The sequence below is a fragment of the Schistocerca nitens genome, chromosome 5 (genome assembly GCF_023898315.1).
Source record: "Schistocerca nitens isolate TAMUIC-IGC-003100 chromosome 5, iqSchNite1.1, whole genome shotgun sequence".
NCBI lineage: Eukaryota > Metazoa > Arthropoda > Insecta > Orthoptera > Acrididae > Schistocerca > Schistocerca nitens.
This window is the reverse complement of record NC_064618.1, coordinates 94,388,927-94,412,552: the sequence shown is the minus strand read 5'-3', so window position 1 is coordinate 94,412,552 and position 23,626 is coordinate 94,388,927. Positions and strand designations below refer to the sequence as shown.

Here is a 23,626-nt window from a genome sequence, read left to right as displayed (position 1 = left end):
AAAACTTATTTCATTCAAGAATGTTGTTGCAAGAAACTGTGTTTCTTGTTGTAAGAAAACTATTTTCCTTTCTGTGTGATCTCATTGAATTACAATTAGTTTCTGGATAGGTATGGATTTTGCAATTGTTTGCTACTGTTGTAGTGCAGACATTGGAAATTTCATTCGTAACAATAGAAGAACTGTGACTGTTTAAGTAATAAATTGTCAGTGTTCTTTCACAGGATGTTAAGAATTGTGAGTTTGCTTACTGCTCATGGAATTATTGGGAAGAGAGTTGCCTATAATGTTCTTTCTTTTCCTGTGTGCAGTGAACAGAAGAGTAATGGAAATATAAAACGAAAATAATATTTTGAGAAGCAAATGATGTCTTGAGCACCAGGAGTTTTTTGGATGACCAGATGGTATCACCCAGATATAAAGATAGGAGTACAGATTAATGGGAATAGAAAGAGGTTATGAAACTGTAACCGATATTTAAGCTAGAACATCATGAAATTAGTTTGTCCTTGCTATATGTCATTAAAAATGTACTGGAAGATATTTTCTGACTTTCCCACACTTATCCGCTGAAAACCGAAAATTGAATTTTGGCTACGTGTCACATGATGAAAAGTGGAGAAGAGTTTCTTTAAATGTCATGGAGGCTTTCAAATTTTAAGGAACTTCTCGAAGTTTGAAATTAAAACTTACCACAGTAGATTGTCGAAATATAATTTTCTGAGACATGTAAAAATGCTCTCTTCTTGCGCTGCATTTTATGCAATAAGGCTATTTTAAAGTATACAAATGTTCTGATAAAGTAAACAGTAATTACACTCTGATACATATCTTTCTGGATACTGGTTATATTAAAAAGTGTTGGGTAACTTTACCGATTATGTATAAAAAAATTAGATACGCACAATGATCAGATTAATGTTGTTTATTTAGTTGATTTATGGTTCTTTCATTCCTCACATTATTGTTGAAATTCTTGGAGAATTACTTGTCTCTTTACATTGCATGTACCTGCAAAACCATTTTATTTTCATGCATGACGTTGGTTGTTCATTGCTATCCTAAAGAATTTTTTATTTATGGTAGTGTCCTATAAGTACATGGATAACAATGAAAACTGATGTTGTAAATATGTTAATATAAAGTATGTCAAACCATTAACTGTAAATACTGACATTTCAAAACACTGATACACCTTTAACAATTTTTCATTACATCTAGTCTGTATACAGTAATTTTGAATAGTAAAAATATGGACCACATTTCAAAATACTGAAGATATGTTGTCCTGAATCACTATTCATTTTCATTACTAATGGAAGTGTATAACATGAAACAGATCCTTTTCTCACTGTACCACAAATAAGATTGAGGAACAATATTTTACAAGGTATGTATGTCAAAAGTCATTGTTGGCCATTTTAGCTTGACATTGGATTTGATGTTTGTTTGATTGAAGTTGTTATTTTATATTCCAAGTGACAGCTCAAAAATAATTGAGATAATAATACCTGTATGAATTATTACAATGTATACTTGCTTTTGAAAAAGTAACTAATTAACTGTTGGAAGTAGAACTTAATAATTCCAGCGTTGAAGAAAGTATCATAGTGATGGTATGATACGCAAGTATTTCTCTTTCTCTACAGCAGAGGCACACATAGTAAATCAAAGTGGATATATATTCATTTTCTGAAGGCACACATTTTGTAGTATCTCCTTTACATAGGATTTCTTTAACCGAATCTGTTTTTACTTCACAGGAGTAGTTCTTTTATCCGTTTTTCTCTGATTCTGTTGTATCTACATGTGTGTGAGTACAATATTGTGCTCTTTTCAGCAATTAATGAGTGATTCTGTCAGTCAAAGTTTTAGCTGAATATGACCCAAATACATGGAAAATCTAGCGGAACTGATGATATGTGTACAATTTATTATTCTTTTCTGTTCACATGAGAATGTATTACTGGAAAGGAAGAACCAGATTGCCTATGTAGCTCTGTAAACACTCAGAGCCTTTCTTAATTTGTATTCCAGAATCATTCAGATGATATTTTAATCTGCTAACTTGAATTGTGGCATTATTTGCCAGAGCAGATTGAAAATGTGAATCCCATTCTCTGTCACTCTACTTCTGTTTTTGCTGTGGTGTTGTGTGTACATGTACATTAGGATTTCCTTTTCAGTGCTAATGTTCCCAAGTTATTTCAAAAATAGTTGCTTTCTCTTATTGTCTTTGAGTTCTTCCAGCGCTGGATTGATCCTTTATTCCCGTGTTGTCTTGCTTATGCAGTTAGGTGCTTTAGTCTGCACAGTAAACTACCATAACTCGTATACAGTGTAATACTGCATTTAAAGCATTTATGTTTTACGTAAAAATAAATTTTTCCTGTCTGTCGATTTAAATTCTTCAAGGTATTGTACCATATCATTGTATAAAATATATTAATTACAATCTGCAAAACTAATTTTTTGACCATATTAGAGTGGCCTTCCTCATAGAAAGACTTGTTTTGGTGGAGGAAGGGTGGCTCTATTTATAGCAGATGATTGGTGTCAGTACGTCACATTTGTGAACTTTTATTATTGGCCTTAGAATATAATAGGCTAGTCAAGACCTATTGGGAGAAGGCAGGAAAGAAGATATTTGTGGGCTAGCCAACTTGTCAGTGATTGGTGACAGCAAATCAGCTCTTGGCACCTGGTGGGCATGTTTTCTTCCTGGTATGTATGAAAATGCAGTGACAATTCTCCTGTAAGTGTTTGGTTAGGGTGTCACATCCGTGTCCAGTGAGGCTTCTGCTCTGCAACCACTCATGGCCTCCTGGACAGGTATAGCCGACATCCAGGATAGCATAAACTTATAGCCATCCACTCTGTTAATGTTATTTGGTGTTAAATAATTTCAGGCGCCCCTCGAATTTTGCTTTGGCACATTCATGACGTTTTTGCCAGCACATGGGCTTCCTGGAACAAGAAAGGTTGTCCACAGTGATAGTGGTGTTCCACTATAGTCGATTTCTTATGCTGTGCTAATCGCACAAACTGTTCATGCTCTGGTACGTGTGTGATAATGTTCTTGTTGCCTCCCCTAAGTAGGCAGCTCCACACTCACAACATAATTCATATGCTTCTGCAGTGTTTATTTTGTTGACTTCATCCCTGGTGGAACCTATGATGTTGTGGGTCCTGTGGCTGCTGTGGAAAATAGGTTTGACTCCTCGTCGGCAGAAGATGTTGCCTAGCCATTCACTGATGCCATTCACGTATGGCAAGTACACTAGCAGAAACTTCTCTTACTTGCTTTCTTCTCTCGGTTTATTTCGCGTGGCCTTGGTCATGTTCCTTACAACATTCTTGTCATAATCATTGATGCGAAATGGGTGGTGTAACTACTTCAATTCTTCTTTGGTGCTTTTAGTGTCGCTTATCTGACAGGGACGGGTAGTCAGTGTGTGCAGAGCTGAATGGATTCTTAGCTGAGTGATGGTGGCTGTCAGCATGCAGGTACCGATTTGTGTGGGTTGGCTTCTGGTTCACTTTGTATCCTAGTGTACCATTCACAGTTCTGTATATCTCCTTGTCCAAAACTGTGGATGGTAAGTGTACTGGAAGCCGACTCAAACGAATTGGTACCTGCGTGTGGAGAGCCACCATCACCCAGCTCAGAAGTATTCAGTTCTGCACTAGTTGACTACCTGTGCATACCATGTAAGAGACACAAACAAGAGCAAAGAAGAATTGAGGAAGCTACACTACATGTTTAGCAGCAACGGTTATGACAGCAATATTATAAGAAAGGCAACCAAGGCTATCTGAAATGAAACTAGAGAAGAGGGGCAAGGAAGAGAAGCTTCCAGTAGAGCACTTACCATATAGGGAGGGTGTCAGTGAATGACCAGGCAATGTGGTCTCTGACAAGGTTTCAAACTAATTTTCCACAGAAGCCACATGATGCACAACATGGTAGGCTACACCAGGGATGCAGTCAACAAACTAAACACTGCATGAGTATACAAACTATGTTGTGAGTGTAGAGTTTCCTACATAGGGGAGACAGGAAGGCCAGTCAGCACACGAGTAGCACAAAATGAATGGTATGTGGGATTAGCACAGTAAAATAAACAGGCAATAGCAGAACACTAGCATGACAGTGGGCAGCGTACCTTCTTCCAGTACGCCTGTTTGCTGATGAGAGAGTCATGGAGGCACCAACGCAAAAGTCGAAAGTTAACTGAAGTTATTAATAAGGCAGCCAGACACCATCAATATAAAAAAAAAAGAAGAGCTATAGGGGAACACCACAAAGAAAGTGTGCCCACAAGAATGCAAGTGGTGATTCACTGACTGTTGCCAGTAACTGACAATTGGCTAGCCAATGAATAGCTTCTTTCCTACCCTCTCCCCTTTTATCATGAATTGCCTATAATATTCTAGGCCTAATAAAATTTCACAAGAATGATATATTGACACCGATTGTGTGCAATAAACTTTCATCCACCAAAATGAGTCCTGCCCTGAGGAAGGCCCTGGTAATATAGTTGAAATGTTGGTTTTACTGTTCATAATTAAAGTATTTTGTACAGTGACATGGTACAACACTTAAAAGAATTTTAATCATCATGACACCGGCAGTGGAAGCCTACATAGTTATTGTCCTGTCTGTGTTTATCATCAGGAAAATAGATTTTTACCAGGTATTTTTTTTTAAGAAGCTGTAAAATGGCAAAATTATCTCAATTATCTTTTAACAGAGAAAGCAGAATATAAAACAACAGGAGGAGTGGGAGAACATGCAGTAGTATACTGTACTACTTAATGGGAAACATGAAATTGAATTCAACTGGATCTCTACCATGAAATTAGTTGGTTCTCTATGAGATATGAGCCGAATAATCTTATATCCAAAGGTTGTTTCAAAGATATACAGGGGCTGTGATATTTGTACACCTACTGTCATGCTCTCGACTTTCTAATAATTGCATTCCATGATTGTCAAATGCCAAGCAAAAGCAGCCATATCACAAATGAGCTGAATCAATATTTAACCATCTACAGCATAAAATCTCTGAGCTGTAACAGTCTTATATAATTATCTATCAACCAACAATCAATGCTAAAATATTTTTCCATATTAATAAATATTACCATCAGATAAACAGTAGGAGTAAAGACTCAACAAGAAAGATCTCAGTGTTAATTTACACATATATGATGCTTGAAACAAGAGTAAGATAAGTTTTTTAAAGTGAGATACATGTCTTAGGCACAAAAGACACAACACAGAACAACAAGTTAACTTCCTATATAAGGTAAACATTCCATTTAACTGTTACATGGAATTTGTCATATTACAATTGCCTTTATCTTCAAGTACATTCGAAAATTTACCATTTTAAAATATATTTTTACATTTGTAGAAGAAATATATGTATATATATACTTTTTGATTTCATACTAAGATATTCTGCAGGTGTGAATGCTAGGTTCAACTGGCAAACACAGTGGCAAGAATGCAACTTGTATAGTATTTGCTTTCTGTGAGGATGCAAGTTTTGCTGAAAATCATGTTGTTTGCTACATATGTTTAGCTTCTTGGAAGATGTCCAAAACACACTTTCTTTCCTTTTAATATATTGGATTCAAAGTCAGTCATATTTGTGAAATTTACTATATCTTATTTTGCTTGACAAATACTTACTTTCGGAAATTGTAAATTCAGAATAATTATGTAAGATATTTTATGTTTATAACTGAATATAATTCATCTATCTGTCTTGTGTACCTAAATCACAAATTTGACAAAAACAAGGTTGTTTGCTGTTGCTGTAATCTTGTTGTGTATCTGTAGAGACTGTTTCAGCAGTTGGGCTCTAATGTAGTATATTAAGCATTTGCTTGTCAACTTGTTTTACAAGATAACATAAATAATTTTGATTGGTTATAATGGGCTGTATTTTGCAACTAATGGATAACACAGATGCATAATTGCTTCAAAAGGCAATTAAATTTCAGTGTTATGAGTATGCCATGTTAATGGATGCTCCTCCATTTTATACTGACTCCTCAGATCTTTGTTTTTCATATCCATTTGTAAATATCACAGAAATAGTTCCCGGTACCATGTACAGACTATATTAGTTTCACTTTTCATGCCTTGCTTTGGTTTATAACAATTGTACAGAAATAATAACAGGCATTCTTACACAAGCTAAAAATATAGCTTGAAATCATAATATAATGTTAATGCTACCTGAGACTTATAATTGTGCTCTCATCTTTCTGTTCACATTTTCCTTTCTTGGTGTATTCCCATGTTAGGGCAGGACCAAGTTGTCAGTTTCCAGTCAGAATTGTCATTGAATACCATTTTGAGTTCAGTAATTACTTAAACTAACATAGCTGGCAGTGTCGTAGCTAGGTGGCTCAGCTGGTGTAGCATCAACATAGGAACACAAAGGGTTTGTGCTTGATTCTCACATAGTCCAGACATCCTTTTTTCATATAACTTGATCTCCATGTCAAATCATGCTTTATTATGTCAGCAAGACATGGTAAATTGTATCATGTTGTATTCTGTGTTGAAACTGTCAATACCTCAACAGCTGTTGGGCTGAACTGGTTTTCAACTCATTGCTATACAGGAACATATCAGCTGCCATATTACCAAGCTTAGTAAAATACTGTTCTGTTCAGAACAGTGTAGAGTTGATGAACATTTCTAAACCAATGTTATACTCTCAGCTATTTTATGAATTCTGATTGACAAAGCTAAGAGGTGTAAAGTGCAACAGAAGGAGAATTCCAGCAAAAAATATGAAATGAGTAAACACAAATAACCATTCTATGTACTCAAGAGGCATTGAATAGCCTAATGAACAGTTAAATAAAATAGAAGTGGAACATCAAAACTCAGCATATGTCCATCCACCATTTACTGTGAACTAATTAATATCCAGCAAAATACGAAGTTGATACTTATAAAGCACATATAATAATATGATTATGGATTTTTTAAACAAGATAACTACATTTTGTCAGTCTTCTCCCTTTCTCTTGTTGAAACAAAGGCCCTCAAGCAGGGAGATAAAAATGTATGAGCAAGTATGTCTGATAACAATTTATGGCAGGGTATATGTCACAAGAATGAAGAGTAAAAGATATAAGTGGTTGTATAGACAATGCAGATAGTTAAGAGTATGCTACTTAGTGGCAGTATTCAGCCAACACAAAATTTACTTCCAGTCATTGTTTAGCTACTAAAACCAGTTACAATAAAACTGAAACTAGTAAAAATTTTAAAGTACTGAATACAAAAAACAATATAATTACTGTTAGAAAAATCTGAGAACTGAACTTTCCAATTCATTGTCCCACAACTATGGAGTCTCCAGGATCACATACTTCTTATTAAAACAGGACAAAAGAAGTAAACTGTGTGAACTGCAGGTACAAAAAGACAATTCCCCCGTCAATCAGACAGATGTATTTTAAGTTATTTGCCATGAAACCACTATTGTTTTTGAACAAGCTGTTCTTTCATTATTTCCGGTAATTCAAAACCAAAACTGTTTTAAGAAACATCACAAATGAAACAGTTATGTAACGTAATGTTAATTGCCCTGTTTTATGCTACTATCAGTCATTAAGATCACAAGCATTTAACAGCACCTTGAAGTTAAGTGAAACATACCAGTCTCAAAAGTATTTATTTTGAGTGAAGTAAATGATTCAGTATGTCCATCTTCACCTAAGAATGGTTTCCTGATCTGTACCTATGGTAATATTTGAAGTTAAATGGATTTTTCTCTTGCTGAATTATCAAACAAGATTGAATAAAACAGCAACTTTACATACAGAGGCACTGGATGTACATAAAGCAATACTGAATACTGAATGAACAAGAGTGACAGGAGCGGTACGATGTTTGCGTCCAGAAGGTAAGGTAAGGTGAATGCTAAAAAATGAAGACTCACAATACATAATGAAAGCATATATAAGACAGATATTTGTAAACAAATGTACTGAGCATAATTAAAGAGTATGATACAGGATAAAAAGGGAGAAATCTTTAAGGGCAATTATATAGGCAGTAAGGAAAAAGATAAAAATATAAATGCAGAGAGAATGAAGAAGAAAAATAAAGTGAGCAAGGGAATGAATGTACATATTGCATGTAGCAATGCAGGGTGCAGGAAAGAGTAATAATAAGTTGTCAGCACTTGCTATCGAGCCTCTTATTTCTTTTGCTATTTCTGTTCAACTGATTACATATTCATTATAGGTATTATAATATTATGAGGATATTTTTTCTGTATGGATTTGCAATTTTCATTTATGATGTTTCCTATCCTATCTGCATTTTTCATTTTTTGTTGTTCATTTCTGTGCTGCTGAACTGGGACTCTTAATTGCATGTCATTTATACTTGACAAACCTCTTCCTTTCACATATACTGTTGTGATTTATTTTATTTTATTCTGCATAAGGAAACTTACATGAGATCCTATGTGAGCAAACAGTTATCAATGTTTCTTTGCCCTTGTTTGCTATGCTGTGATCTCATTTTGCAGAGTAATACATCTTTCTTCTGGAAGCTTTCATTTTAGTATCTCATTTAGGTTTTATGTTTGTTACTCTTCTGAACGGATACTTCTAAACTTGTGTGTAATCTTATATGTTATGTTGTCAGAGTTTTACACTCAGAGAAAAATAAAACTTATGGGAAGACTTTTGCTGGTTATTAAAGCTTTAAGAGATGAGTATATCTATTTTGATATAATAAGGTTTTTCACTTTCTACTTGCTAGGAGAAGAACATGAAAATTCTATTATGTAAGTTTCTGTTGGTTTTTGGATGACTAAGCCAATATTAACATATGTTACATAACAAAATTAGGAAGTCATCCACAGTTACTTGATTTGTATATATAAAGGGACAGATTTTACAAAATTATTCTATTAATAACAACAAATATTTTTGGATATTTGAAGCCTCTATTAAATTAAGAGCATTCAAGACAGTTGAAGTTTTGGTTTTGGAAGTCATGAGATTTTTGTGAAATAGTAACCCTGAGAGATATAGAGTTGGTGATTATCAAGTTACCAGTTTGTGCTGATATTTCAAACAAGCTGTATGTGTAATTATTTTAATAGATAAGAGCAATTTAACTTTTGACTGAAATCAGATGTTAGGTACTAAATATGTAGGACAGGCACAATAATTGTTGTGACATGATTTGGTCACTTTTATTAAAGATATGCTTTAAGAAAATTATAGTATATTGATTGCACACACGCTGGCCATGTGTGCACTACATTAACTGTAAGAAGAGGAATTCTCACTGTCAATAAATAATGCACTCACTGTACTTAGAAGGAACAGGTATGAGAAAAAATGTGAGTGTAGTGTGTTTAGTAATGAGAGCTAAAATTCAGTTATTAAAAAGTCACTTCTTCCAAAAATTATTGATTTCACACCATATTATGCACAGTGACACAGATATGTATTAGTAAAATTGAAATGCTAGAGGACGGAAAGAGAAAAGGCATCAAAGACTGGAATGTCAGTAGAGATCCATGTATTAGATTAGAGGCACACAATCTGAAGTGTAATGCCAAATTTTGGTTATTTCTACTGTTACCACATTTCAGGAAATGCAGGTACACTGGAAATGTAGGTGCTGGAAATAGTACAGAAGAAGGAGCAAGCAATATGACATTTGATATCAATGTTAACAGTTGCTAATATGTAGTCATTATTGGAAACAAGACAGCATGGTTTGACTAAAGAGTTCTGTCTCCTAATTAGTATCAAAAGCTATCAGAATAGACTGATGCAAAAAATATTCTGTTGAGAAATATTAAAATCGTGTTGTCCAACCTCATTTGTCATGGATTCATACCTGTTATGATTGAATTATTAAGTATTACATTTATATAATAGATACTTTTTGTAGGAAACTAGCAATTAATGCCAATATTGGTCTAAGATTTCTACCAGTCTAGGTATCTAATGAATTTCCAATATATATATATATATATATATATATATATATATATATATATATATATATATATATATATATATATATATATGTGTGTGTGTGTGTGTGTGTGTGTGTGTATGTGTGTGTATGTTTGTGTGTGTATATAAATATTCCTCTTTGAAAAAATAAATTTGTATTTTTTATAAGTATGTTGTTGCATACAGTCAGTGGGATTATGAAGTGGACTGTATCACTCACTTTTTACAGATAGACTTCATGCAACAAAGACCAGCTTGATGGAAATGTATCAGTTTTATGCATGTAAATGTCAGTGTATAAAATATACATATGTAACTCAAGTGTGTATGTCCAAAAGTTAAAAACATAATTGTAGCAAAACTTGCACCACTATTTTTTTAAATCTGTTTCATTTTCTACATCCAAGAAGGACATTTCCTGACACTAGCAGTCGTGGGTAATGCCCTTCCATTCACAGGATGGTGGTAAGAGGGTCCTAGTGTAATCTGTCTTACCATGCCTGATCCGAGCTGCTGCAGTAGTCCTGATCCTTGAGAGCTGGACAAGCATGCGGATGGTCGCCGTGAGCGTATGCTGCTCATACTGGAACTCAGCAAGAATGGAACACTGCTGCTTGTGTTTGGCATGCTTCCCCCCTGCATAGGACATGAATACAATTTTTTATTAGCTGTAAATATTACATATGTATAGGTGCATCATTTGTGTTAGTGCATGTGCACGCAGATGTGTTTTATTCTCCACAATATGATTTACTGACTGAAAAGTTTCATTAGTTTACAATAGTATGCTAACTTATTTATTGTTTGTGTGGAGTAATATTGCTAGCAGATTTTATTTTGATATTACCAAAGATGAAGTCTATTTCACCTTGTATGACCAGTTACCAATAAAGATTCTTTACTGCAGATGGTCATTTACTTCACTGGCATGTAGTATGTTGAAGTACACTGATGTTATTCTTACTGCTTCCGTGCTCAATGGTAATATAGTTATTATATGTTGTTTTTCTGTATTTACATTTAACTAAAATCTGCAGTTTGTGTTATAAGACAATTTCAGAGTATCAGGATGACGATTCCACATTCACACCAAGTACAAAAGTATGAATATTAGGTTAGATTGCTATGTACCACAAAAAGAAGGTGTTAAACAGCAGACTTGTACATTTAATAGTAGATGGTTAGATTTGAGCTATGGAGCAAAACAGTTCATCAAATGGAGAAACACACACATACACACACACCTCCTGGAGACGACAGTGGCCATACATGTGTTGTTGTTGTGGTCTTCAGTCCAGAGACTGGTTTGATGCAGCTCTCCATGCTACTCTATCCTGTGCAAGCTTCTTCATCTCCCATAACCACTGCAACCTACATCCTTCTGAATCTGTTTAATGTATTCATCTCTTGGTCTCTCTCTATGATTTTTTCCCTCCATGCGGCCCTCCAATACCAAATTGGTGATCACTTGATGCCTCAGAATATGCCCTACCAACCGATCCCTTCTTCTAGTCAAGTTGTGCCACAAATTTCTCTTCTCTCCAATTCTATTCAATACCTCCTCACTAGTTATGTGATCTACCCATCTAATCTTCAGCATTCTTCTGTATCACCACATTTTGAAAGCTTCTATTCTCTTCTTGTCTAAGCTATTTATCGTCCACGTTTCACTACCATACATGGCTACACTCCATACAAATACTTTCAGAAAAGACTTCCTGACACTTAAATCAATACTTGATGTTAACAAATTTCTCTTCCTCAGAAACGCTTTCCTTGCCATTGCCAGTCTACATTTTATATCCTCTCTACTTCGACCATCATCAGTTATTTTGCTCCCCAAATAGCAATACTCCTTTACTACTTTAAGTGTCTCATTTCCTAATCTAATTCCATCACCATCACCCGACTTAATTCGACTACATTCCATTATCCTCATTTTGCTTTTGTTGATGTTCATCTTATATCCTCCTTTCAAGACACTGTCCATTCCATTCAACTGCTCTTCCAAGTCCTTTGCTGTCTCTGACAGAATTACAATGTCATCGGCGAAACTCAAAGTTTTTATTTCTTCTCCATGGACTTTAATACCTACTCCAAATTTTTCTTTTGTTTCCTTCACTGCTTGCTCAATATTCAGATTGAATAACATCGGGGAGAGGCTACAACCCTGTCTCACTCCCTTCCCAACCACTGGTTCCCTTTCATGTCCCCGAACTCTTATAACTGCCGTCTGGTTTCTGTACAAATTGTAAATAGCCTTTCGCTCCATGTATTTTACCCCTGCCACCTTCAGAATTTGAAAGAGAGTATTCCAGTCAACATTGTCAAAAGCTTTCTCTAAGTCTACAAATGCTAGAAACGTGGGTTTGCCTTTCCTTAATCTATTTTCTAAGATAAGTTGTAAGGTCAGTATTGCCTCACGTGTTCCAACATTTTTATGGAATGCAAACTGATCTTCCCCGAGTTCGGCTTCTACCAGTTTTTCCATTCATCTGTAAAGAATTCGTGTTAGTATTTTGCAGCCATGGCTAGTTTGGTAATTTTCACATCTGTCAACACCTGGTTTCTTTGGGATTGGAATTATTATATTCTTCGTGAAGTCTGAGGGTATTTCAACTGTCTCATACATCTTGCTTACCAGATGGTAGAGTTTTGTTAGGCCTGGCTCTCCCAGGGCTGCCAGTAGTTCTAATGGAATGTTTTCTACTCCTGGGGCCTTGTTTCGGCTTAGGTCTTTCAGTGCTCTGTCAAACTCTTCACGCAGTATCATATCTCCTATTTCATCTTCATCTCCATTCTCTTCCATTTCCATAATATTGTCCTCAAGAACATCGCCCTTGTATAAACCCTCTATATACTCCTTCCACATTTCTGCTTTCCCTTCTTTGCTATGTATCAAGTGTGTTTGTGCCCCCCCCCCCCCCTATCCTACCCCTAACCCTCTGCCCTCCTGCTCTCCATCTGATGAAGGACTTTCTCTGACAGCTCAGTCTAACAGCCCTATTAAATGTGCCTGTCTGCTGTTCAATGCCTCATCTATATGGTGAATAGCAATCTATCCTAAGATTCATATTGTTATTGCATTCTGAATTTTCCATTGTTTGAGTTTCCCAGATATAAATATGTTGTAATAGCTTATCAAATCTTTTTTTATTTGTATCCTGCTGTGTTACTCAAGAGTTCGTTTTATTAACAATCCTCTCACATTGTGAAAATATTTCTGATTATTTTATTTGTAGCAGTAATATATTTTTGACAATGTATTCAATGTTGATTCATGATGTTTACTGTCATTCTGACAGTTACCTTCATTTTGTCTGTCATCTACACATAATTTCTGGAGCAACATTGTCTTTGTTAGCCATTTGACTTCCAGTGAATGAAGACATCCTCTACTCTTTCCATGCACTGCAGTCTTCAGTTATGAGTATACATTTTTGGGATATCTACATCCAAATTGAAATTAAAATAGTGTGTTTCAGTGGACTGGGAATTCTATGTCTGTTTAATTAAGATCAGACACAATCTCATATTTTTTCCTTGTGTGAAAAGTAAGTTATGAAAAAAGTACTCAGTTTCTTTCTGAACAGTAAGAATTTTATATTTCACACTGACTAATTTTTTCTTTCAGTCTTACTTATAAAACCTGATTTATTGTTCTAGTTCATATAGAAGCAAACATGCAAAAAGTTAGCTGTTAGTTTGACCTCATTTTTTAGTTGAAACTACTGCCTTACCTTGCACCAGAAGTAAATCTGCAGGAACAGAAATCTGTAAGAAAAAAAGGTTCTACCCCTCCTCTTGCTAGAAACAGCTTCTGTGATACACAAGCACACACGAGTTTGCGCGCGCGCGCGCGCGCACGCACACACACACACACACACACACACACACGGGCAGAATTTAGCATTCACTTAAGAAGAAATTTTATTTACAAAAAATTACTGAACTGTCCATTGTGTATTTAAACTACACATGAAATTAAGAACTGTTTTCAGTATTTGCAGTAGTTGTCAGTGTTAAGCACCGAATGTGTAGTATTCTGATGAATCTGTCTTTCACCTACATTAAATCTCCCTTTTATCTATTGTTACCTCGTTTGAAACTATCCACTGTGTCAGTCTTTCTGTTTCTCATGTTCTTTTCCTGTTGCTTCCTTCTTTGATTTATTCATTCTAACATGCACACTATCTGATCATAAGTATCCAGACACCTATTAGGTAGTAGATGTCAGTATGGGAAGTGTCCACCCTCCACTGTTATGACAGCTTATGCTCCACTGGGGACACTTTCATTGAAATACAGGAATGTCTATGGAGGAATGGCAGCTAGTTCTTCTCAAGAACCACAACCAGAGATGGAAGTGATGTTGGATACTGAGGCCTGGAGTGAATTCAATGCTCTAACCCCCAAAATGTTCCATTGGGTTCAGGTTGAGGCTTTAGGCAGATGACTTTATTTCACAAATGTTATTATCCACAAACCATCGCTTCACAGATGCTACTTTATGACAGTGCATTTCCATGCTGATACAGTCAGTGTCTGATTGTTCCTCTACAGAACATAGTATGTTGTGCTATAAGTGGTCTCCATATCCTTCTTAATTTAGTGTCTTCTTAACTGCAATAAGGAGACCACACCCTAACCACAAAAAACATCCCTACATTGTAACACCAGCTCCTCTGTACTCTAGCACTGGCACTATGAGTAATGGCAGATTGATTACAGAAATGTGTGGCTTATGAGAAGCTGCTTGACCATTGTACGCTGTCCTTTTTAACTCCTTCCATACAACCACTGTCCTAGTTGAACTGCTGGTAGCTCTTTGGAACTCATGAGCAATTCATTCTGCTGATTTAAAGTGATTTTATACAACCAACCTCCGTCGTACTTGATGAACCATGTCGGATAGTAGATGAGTTTTACCTTGTCTTGGTTTAGTTATGACTGTTCCTTCATGTTTTCATTTCAAAATCACATGACCAACAGTCAGTTTGGGTAGCTTTAGAAGAGTTGAAATGCCGTGGATGGATTAATTACTCAGGTGACATCCAATGACCAGCCTGTGTTCGAAGTCACTGAGCTTTCCTGACAGACCCATTATGCTGGTACTGATTCAGTACTGACAACACAATTCTCCTTGCCTCTTCTTATATTGGTAGGTCTGCCTCTTGTGACATCTAGTGACCAATTTTGCATTACATAGTGATGCCCAGATACTTTTGATCAGATAGTGTACCTTGTTCTGAAGTTGTTCTACACTTTTCAGGCTTGATTCCTTGTCCTGCTCATGTAACTTTTATAGTTTCATCCAATTTATTGGTACTAATTTGTAACAATTCAGTAATCCGGAAGAGACATTTACTTCCATTGAATCTTTCTGCTTAATCTGATGCTTTACCGTATTCAGTTTTTTATTTATGTGTTACATTTTCATTTTGTCTTTCGCATTACTATATCCACCACTAATGTTGGGGGATCTACTTTTGTTTCTTTCTGTGACCAGTTATCAGTAAAGCTTTTTTGTTGCTTTCTCATTACCAGTGACTCTTTTCTACACCAATTTTCATTGTCACCTAATTCCGTTATTTTGAAAGCCTCATGTTTTCGTGTATTTAATTCAAATGAAGAATTTCCCATAACCCCTGATCCCTTGATAGATTTTTATTTTTCAACATTTCTGTATATCCTCAGTTTTAGCTACTGTTTCCTCATCTTTCCATTTCATCCAATTATCAGTGCAGCTAAATATATCTTTAGTATTTTTATATGCAAGCTTTCACCTTTTACAAAAAGTACCCATTTATTTCAATTTTTCAAATCTTGGGATGTGTGGTACCATAAAAATTAAACACCTCTAGCTGAATACATTTCTGTACCAAATGTTGCTGTTCCTCATTACAACCATAAAATTGTTCATTAAGCTTAGTATTTCATTAGTCATTTTAGTCATACATAACATTGCTAGTCTAGTGTACAACATTGTATATGCAAGTGTAGTCAGAATATGGGTTTGCTTCTCTTGCCAGTGGCAAACATAGTCCAAATTGGTTTATGTCAGTATGTGTAGACTTGCTGTATATAATGCGCTCATTTAATTCCTCATTTTTGCATACAGCTGAAATCAGGGCTGGTTTGAGAACATATCTCCACACAAGCAAATTATCATTCGGCACCGTCGCTTCCTCCTTTTTCCTCATACATTTCCCCCAGTGCCTATTTTCACTACTAATTGTGATATACCGTGTATACAGATCTTGTACTTGGGTGCCCCTTGGCACCCATCTCTGCTTGGTGGCTCAAGTGGCCATTCTAATTGTGATAAGTCCTGTATTAGAAATCTTACAGTTGTGGTGCTGCTGGCACCACAAGTGGCGGCTTGTGTTGCTTGGTTAGTGGCTGGAATATCTGGTAACAGAATGTACTTCTCACTTTCATGGTAGATGTTAACATGTCATTTACTTAGCCCAAAGACACCACATATCTTTAGTGGAGCCACATACAGAACTGAACCATAAACTGATCGGCAACAACTGGTGACACAAAATGTTGTCAGTCTGGATTTTATATCCTCTCTACTTTGGCCATTGTAAGTTATTTTGCTGTCCAAATAACAAAACTTTGCTATCACTTTTAATGTGTCATTTTGTAATCTAATTCTGTCAGCACTACCTGATTTAATGTGGATACATTTCACTACTTACATTTTACTTTAATTGACATTCATCTTAAAACCGCTTTTCAACACACTATCCATTCTATTCAACCGCTTTTCCCAGTTCTTTGATGTATCTGACAGAATTAAAGTGTCATCCAAAAACTTCAAAATTTTATTTTTTCTTCTTGAACATTAATTCACTTTCCAAAATTCTCCTTGTTTTTCATCACAGCTAGATCAGAGCATGAATAACATTGTGCATTGGAAATGGGTTAAAATCATGTCTCACACCCTTCTCAGCTATTGCTTCCCTATCATGTCCTGTAAATTTTTATCAACAGCAATTTGGTTTCTGTACAAGTTCATATATAATAATGCAAATACTATATGTTAAGTCATCTCACTGCACCAAAATGGCTAATGGACTCTTTGTGTTGCAATGTACTTGCCATGAAAATCTGTTGCTGCTGTATGTGAGACTAAAAGCGTTTCACTTACCTCAGTATCAAACAGAGATCTCATCGTTTAACGAGCTATTGCATTTTTATTTACCTTTTATTTGATTATAAATTAATAGCAATATAGTTCTGACATTGTGATTTGTTGATTTTGTATGCAGGTATAAATGAATAATTGAAAATCCAGGATGGAATAATGACAATATTATGAAAAGGATAGATTGCTACTCACCATGTAGTGGAGATGTTGAGTCGCAGACAGGCACAACAAAAAGACTGCTAAACAAGTCAGCTTATGGCCAAAAGCCTTCTTCTGAAGTAGAGAACACACTTACATTCACACAAATACAACTCACACATGCCTGACCGCTGTCTCTGGGTGCCAAGGACAGACTGCGAGCAGCTGCGTGTGGCAGGAGAAGCAGTCTGGATGGTGGGGGTAAGGAGGAGACTGGGGTGGGGAGGTGCACATATAGCGTGGTAGGAGTGGGGACAGTGATGTGCTGCTTGTGGAAGCATACAGGGGGACATGGTGGGGAGGGGGTAGGGCAGCTTGGTGCCATCTGGGGGGGGGGGGGGGGGGGAGTGGAAAAGGAGAGAAGTAAAAAGATTGTGTGAGTGTTGGTGAAGCAGAAGGTGATATAGTACTGGAGTGGCAAGAGGGAGGGGGATACCTGGGTGAAGAGCAATGATTAACGAAGGTTGAGGACAGGGGGGATTATGTGTACATAGGGTACATTGCAGTGAGAGTTCCCACCCATGCAATTCAGAAAAGTTGGTGTCGGTAGGAAGGATCCAGATGGCATGGCTTTGAGGCAGACATTGACATGAAGAATGTTGCGTTTGGCAGCATGCTCATTAACTGCGTGGTCCAGCCATTTCTCAGTCACAGTTTGTTGGTGGCCATCCACGTGGGCAGACAGCTGTGTTGACTGTCATGCCCACATAGGACACAGAACAGTGGCTGCAGCTTAGCTTGTAGATCGGATGACTGCCTTCACACGTGCTCCTGCCTTTGATGGGGTAGGTGGGTGTGGGAGGATGTATGGAACAGGTCTTGCATCTAGGTCTGTTACAAGGATATGAGCCATGAGGCAAGTGTTTGGGAGAAGGGCTGGAGTAGGGATGGATAAGGATATTGTGTAGGTTCAGTGAGTGCTGGAATATCACTGTGACAAGGGTGGGAAGGACAGTGGGTAGGAAATTCCACAGGTCTCATATTGTTTCCTCATACTTCATCCATTCTGTCATTTTTGTTACTTTCTTCCCCATATTTTTACAAATTTTTGCACATGTCTTTCTAGGTTATTTGCAAAATTTTATGTGTTTTTATCCTCCACCTTTGTTCTCCTTGGATTCCTACTCTTTCCATCTGAGCTAATACAGAAAATTTTCCTTATCCCTAGGCAGAAACCAGTCTGTTTATGCAGTGTTGTCTGGCTCATGGAATCCCCACCATAAATGACCTTACCATTGAATTACCCATCCCTGCCTACAACCTCTCCTTCCACTATGACCTCCATCAGTTTAGATTTCACCAGCCCTTAACCTTCACCAACCTAGCCCTGCAAAACCAAGTAAATCAAGCCCAAACCTCCTTGCAGTATACCCTCTCCGTCCATAAAATTCTCCTACTGTGCATCCCAAATTCCTGTATCCCATCTCTCACATTCAGACTCTTGCCCTACAGAAACTAGAGCAGTATGTGCATTACCACCTTGAAAACTGTGGAACTTGTTCACCTCCTACTCCTCCCTTGGACTACCACTATTCACTGCCTCTACAACAGGCTCCAAACCACTCCCACATGCCCTCATAGCTGACAAACACTGCAATGTTTAGCACACCCTTGAAAACTCCTACCCATCACCGTACAGAATCCAGAACTTAAACAGACTTGGAACACAGTCATGAACCTTCCCTCCAAAAGTCTAAGTCCCTCACTACAGTGGAAACACCTTTTCACCACCAATCCTACCAATCAGACTCAACTCAAAACCAATGATGAACTCCATTCATAAAATTCTCCTACTGTGCATCCAAAATTCCTGTATCCCATCCAATTTTGATCCACCACCACCGCCCCAAAACCATGCCCTCTTAACTTTTCTGAATTTCTTAACCTTGAACCTTGCCTCACGATTATTCCCCAAATCCTTCAACATGCAAGCTAAGATTTGTGCACAGAAAGAACTGCAGTCCCCCACCTAAAAACTGACCCCGACATTATAATTATACCTGTTGCCAAAGGCTCCATCACTGTGGTTTTGAACCCAAGGACTACCTGGCAGAAGGACTCTGCCAGTTGTCAGATGCATCCACCCACAAACCCTGCCACAGTGACCCCATTCCAGAAATCCAACAGGATCTCTGGTTTCTCCTCAAATCCTTAGACCCATCCCAGAACCTTTCCCCTGAGTCTCTCTCCTCACCCCCACCACTCCCTGCACTCCTACCTTCCACATGGTTCCTAAAGTCCATAAACCCAACCACCCAGTACACTTTTAGCTGCTTACCATGCCTCCACTGAGAGAATCTCTGGTCTCACAGACCAACATCTTTAGCCTGTTATCTGAAACCTTCCCAAAAGATGCCAACCATTCCTCCATGGACTCTACTTAGTTTCTGTTGGTTTACCACATGATGCCCTGCATGTCACTATTAATGTCACCTCCCTCTACACTAACATTCCTATTGCCCAAGGCTTTGCTGCTATTGAACTCTATCCTTCCCAGTGCCTGATGGCTTCCAAACCTACAACCTCCTTCCTGGTCAACATGGCCAACTACATCCTCACCCATATGTAATTCATCTTTGAAGACAACACCTACAAACAAATCCATGGTATGTCAATGAGTACCTACATGGCACCATCCTATGCCAATCTATTCATGGGCCATCTAGAGGAATCCTTCCTAACCATCCAGAATCCCAAACACGTCCCCTGGTTCAGATTCATGGATGTAATCTTCGTGATCTGGAACGAGGGTGAGGATACCCTATGCACATTCCTCTGGAACCTCAACACCTTCTCTCCAATCTCTTCTCCTGGTCCTCCTTGACCCAACAAGCCACCTTCCTCAATGTTGACCTCCACATCAAAGATGGCTACATCAGCACCTCTGTTCATATCAAATCGACCAACCACAAGTAATACTTCCACTTTTGACAACTGTCATCCATTCCATACCAAGAAGTCCCTTACATACAGCCATCCCACATGTGGCCATCACATCTACAGTGATGATCAGTCCCTCTCGAAATATAACAAGGGTCTCACTGAGTAAACCTTCCGGGATGTAAGGTCGTGGTCCATGAAACTCTTCAGCTCCTAACGTTTCGTCCAGAGCTGCGCTGGACATCTTCAGAGGGGTGTTTCTCCTCCGGTAGTCTTGCCGACTTGTGAAAGCCTTCATACTATGGTCTCACTGAGGCCTTCACAGACTTAAATTATGCTCCTAACCTTGTACAGAAACATGTCTCCTGTGCCTTATCTCTCCAGTCACTAACCACCTCCCAGAGTCTCACTGTCCAGCCCAAAAGAGCATTCCCCTCATGACTTAGTATTATACAGGACTGGAACAACTGAATCACATTCTCTGCCAAGGTTTTGGATACCTCTCACCATGCCCTGAAATGAGGAATATCCTACCCACTATCCTTCGCACCCCTCCCACAGTGGTATTCCATCACCCACTGAACATTCACAATATCCTCATGCATCCCTATTCCAACTCCGCTCCCACCACCTTGCCTCATGGCTCATATCCCTGTAACAGACCCAGGTGCAAGACCTGTTCCATACATACTCCCATCACCAGCTGCTCCAGTCCAATCACAAGCATCGTATTATCCATCCAAGGCAGGACTGCCTGTGAAAGCAGTCATGTGGTCTACAAGCTAAGCTGCCAGCACTGTGCTGCATTCTATGTGGACATGACAACCAACAAGCCATCTGTCTGTGTAAGTGGCCAGTAACAAACTGTGGCCAAGAAACAGCTGGGCTACCCAGTTACTGAGCACACTGACCAATACAACATTCTTCATTTCAGTGACTGTTCCACAGCCTGGTCATTCAGAATTACGCAGGTGGGAACTCTTGCTGCAATATAATCTATGTTCCCATAACCCCCCTGGTCTCAACCTTTGTTAGTCACTGTTCTTCATGCACATATCCCTTTTCATGTTCACACTCCAGCACTAGACAGCCTCCTACTCAACCAAAACACCCAAAGTCGTTTTACTTCTCTCCTTTTCCACTCCCCACCCTCCCCTCTCCTCTCTCTCTTCCCTGCCTGCACTGCACCAAGCTGCCCTACCCTCTCCCACCACACCCCTGTATGCTCCCACATGCCCATTAGCCTTACCCCTCCATAGCCCAACCTCCTCCTTATCCCCACCATTCAGATTGCTTTTCCCATCATGCAAAATTGCTCGCAGTCTGACCTCGGCGGCCAGAGACAGTGGCCGTGTGTGTGTGAGTTGTGTTTATGTGAATGTGTGTGCATTTTCTACTTCAGAAGAAGGCCTCTTGGTCAAAAACTTACTAGTTTAGCAGTCTCTTTGTTGTGGTTGTCTGAGACTCAACGTCCCCACAGTATAGTGAGTAACAATCTATCCTTTTCATAATATCCGTGGAGATGAGTATAATGTATGGTGTGTGTGTGAGATTGTTTTGAAGTTTAGCATTTTCTGACATGATACAGAAAATCATCTTAAAAATGTCATTTAGAGTTTGAGTCTTACACATCATATGTTTCCACAAAATGAATTTATATGTACTGTGGCTCCTCAAACTGTTCAGCATGGTATTTAAGAGTCAGATGCATTCTTATATTTTGGCAATAATTAACTACAGTGTGCTGAGTCTTATGAGACAGCAACTGATTTTAGATTGTGAGGCAAAAATAGAGAGCCAGAATTGCAACAAAAATGGATGTTTATTTAGTTGGCGAACAGTTTTGGGCTATTCCTGTTCATTAATGAACATTAGTTGGGACCATACACATATGTATCCACTTTATTTACTGCTATTTTGGATGGACATTTTAACTGACATACATTGGTTGGTTTGAGAATGGGCATGTTCTGAAGCCATTCACCAACTAAATAGACATTCATTTTAGTTGCAACTCTGGCTGTCTCTTTTTGCTTCACAGTTTAAAGTACAGTGAACTGTACAAGCTTGAGCCTGTATTGGTCAACATGTGTTCATGTAAAAGTGCATCTGAAGACAGATGGAAAATTAATATACACCATAGTAATGACAACTACAAATGTTTATGTCTATATTTTGTTGTGATTTCGAAAATAATATTCAGTTTACAATAATAAGCACATTACGATACTTTCATTCTTAAGGAATAATATGTGATTGTTCTCCTTCAAAGGGTACAATAATATAGCAAAAATTGGAACAACAGAAATATTAAATAATGACGGAAACATTCAGTAGCAAGCAAGACTTTTCACTACAATCTCTACTACATCTATTCCTATAGTCTTCAAAATGTGTATTAACTAAGAAAGCAAGCATTTCAAGCCACAGTTATTAACACTGTTAGATTAGCATGCCTCTGTGTTCACAGTGCTAGATATTAATTAATGGGACATTTGACTGAATCAGTGGTACCACTGGGGAGAATCACATACAACCATCAGTGTAGCCAATATGCCCATTTCATTCTCTGCATGAAACATGGAAAACATTGTTTTGTTATTGTTGCTGAAATTAATGCTAACAAAGGGAAACAGATAGGTTGAAGCACAGAATATAAAGTTTCCAAATAACTTCATCCCTTTAAAAATATTAAGTATTGTAGAATTCTCACAGTTTATAGAAACAACCAGATGACTTGGGGCAAAAATAAACTGTAAGACTTGTTTAGATGCAGGACAACAGATGATATAATTACAAGGTAATATTCAAATTATACTGGCAAGTACCTTTCTTGATTAGATGCATTCATTGTGATCAAGTTCTCTTATTGTGTGTTAATTAAAAGCAAACAACACGAATTTTGAGCTAGGCAACAAGAACTTGGTTAATGTATAGGGAATATCATGCTGTTATAGTTCACAAAAACTGTCTGATAATATTTTTTTGTAGCTCCCAGTTTGTATGCTTGTTTAACAAATATATCAATTATAAGTGACACTGGACCAGGTAAGGGAAAACAAAAATTTTATGAAAAATTTTTCGTTGGGTAGTATGAGTGTTGTCTGGGGAGTAAACATTCATTTCAAAGAAAATTTTTCTGAAGCTATATTTATTTTCTCTGTAACCATCAATATCCATACATTTTGTGGTCCAGGGTATGAGTTTTGCTTTTCAATATTCCATGTGCTTGCTCAGTTACCCTTTTTACCACCTCTCATTATTAATTGTTGTCTATTTTATTCTTCACTTATTTCTTGAAGTTTGTAAATAAGTGAAACTTGACTACATGTCAAAGCTTTCCACCTGAGGGAGAGGACTGTT

At 37.5% G+C, this 23,626-nt stretch overlaps 1 protein-coding gene across 1 annotated transcript in view; it reads right to left on the bottom strand.

Annotated features, from left to right (window-relative positions):
- Positions 1-10,422: 10,422 nt before the first annotated feature.
- The window catches only part of LOC126260294 (SCY1-like protein 2), a 963,146-nt gene continuing 949,942 nt past the window's right edge, over positions 10,423-23,626 (bottom strand). Inside the window, exon 17 of the mRNA XM_049957618.1 lies at positions 10,423-10,662. Coding sequence (XP_049813575.1) covers positions 10,423-10,662 — 240 coding nt within the window. The remainder of the gene's footprint in view (positions 10,663-23,626) is intronic.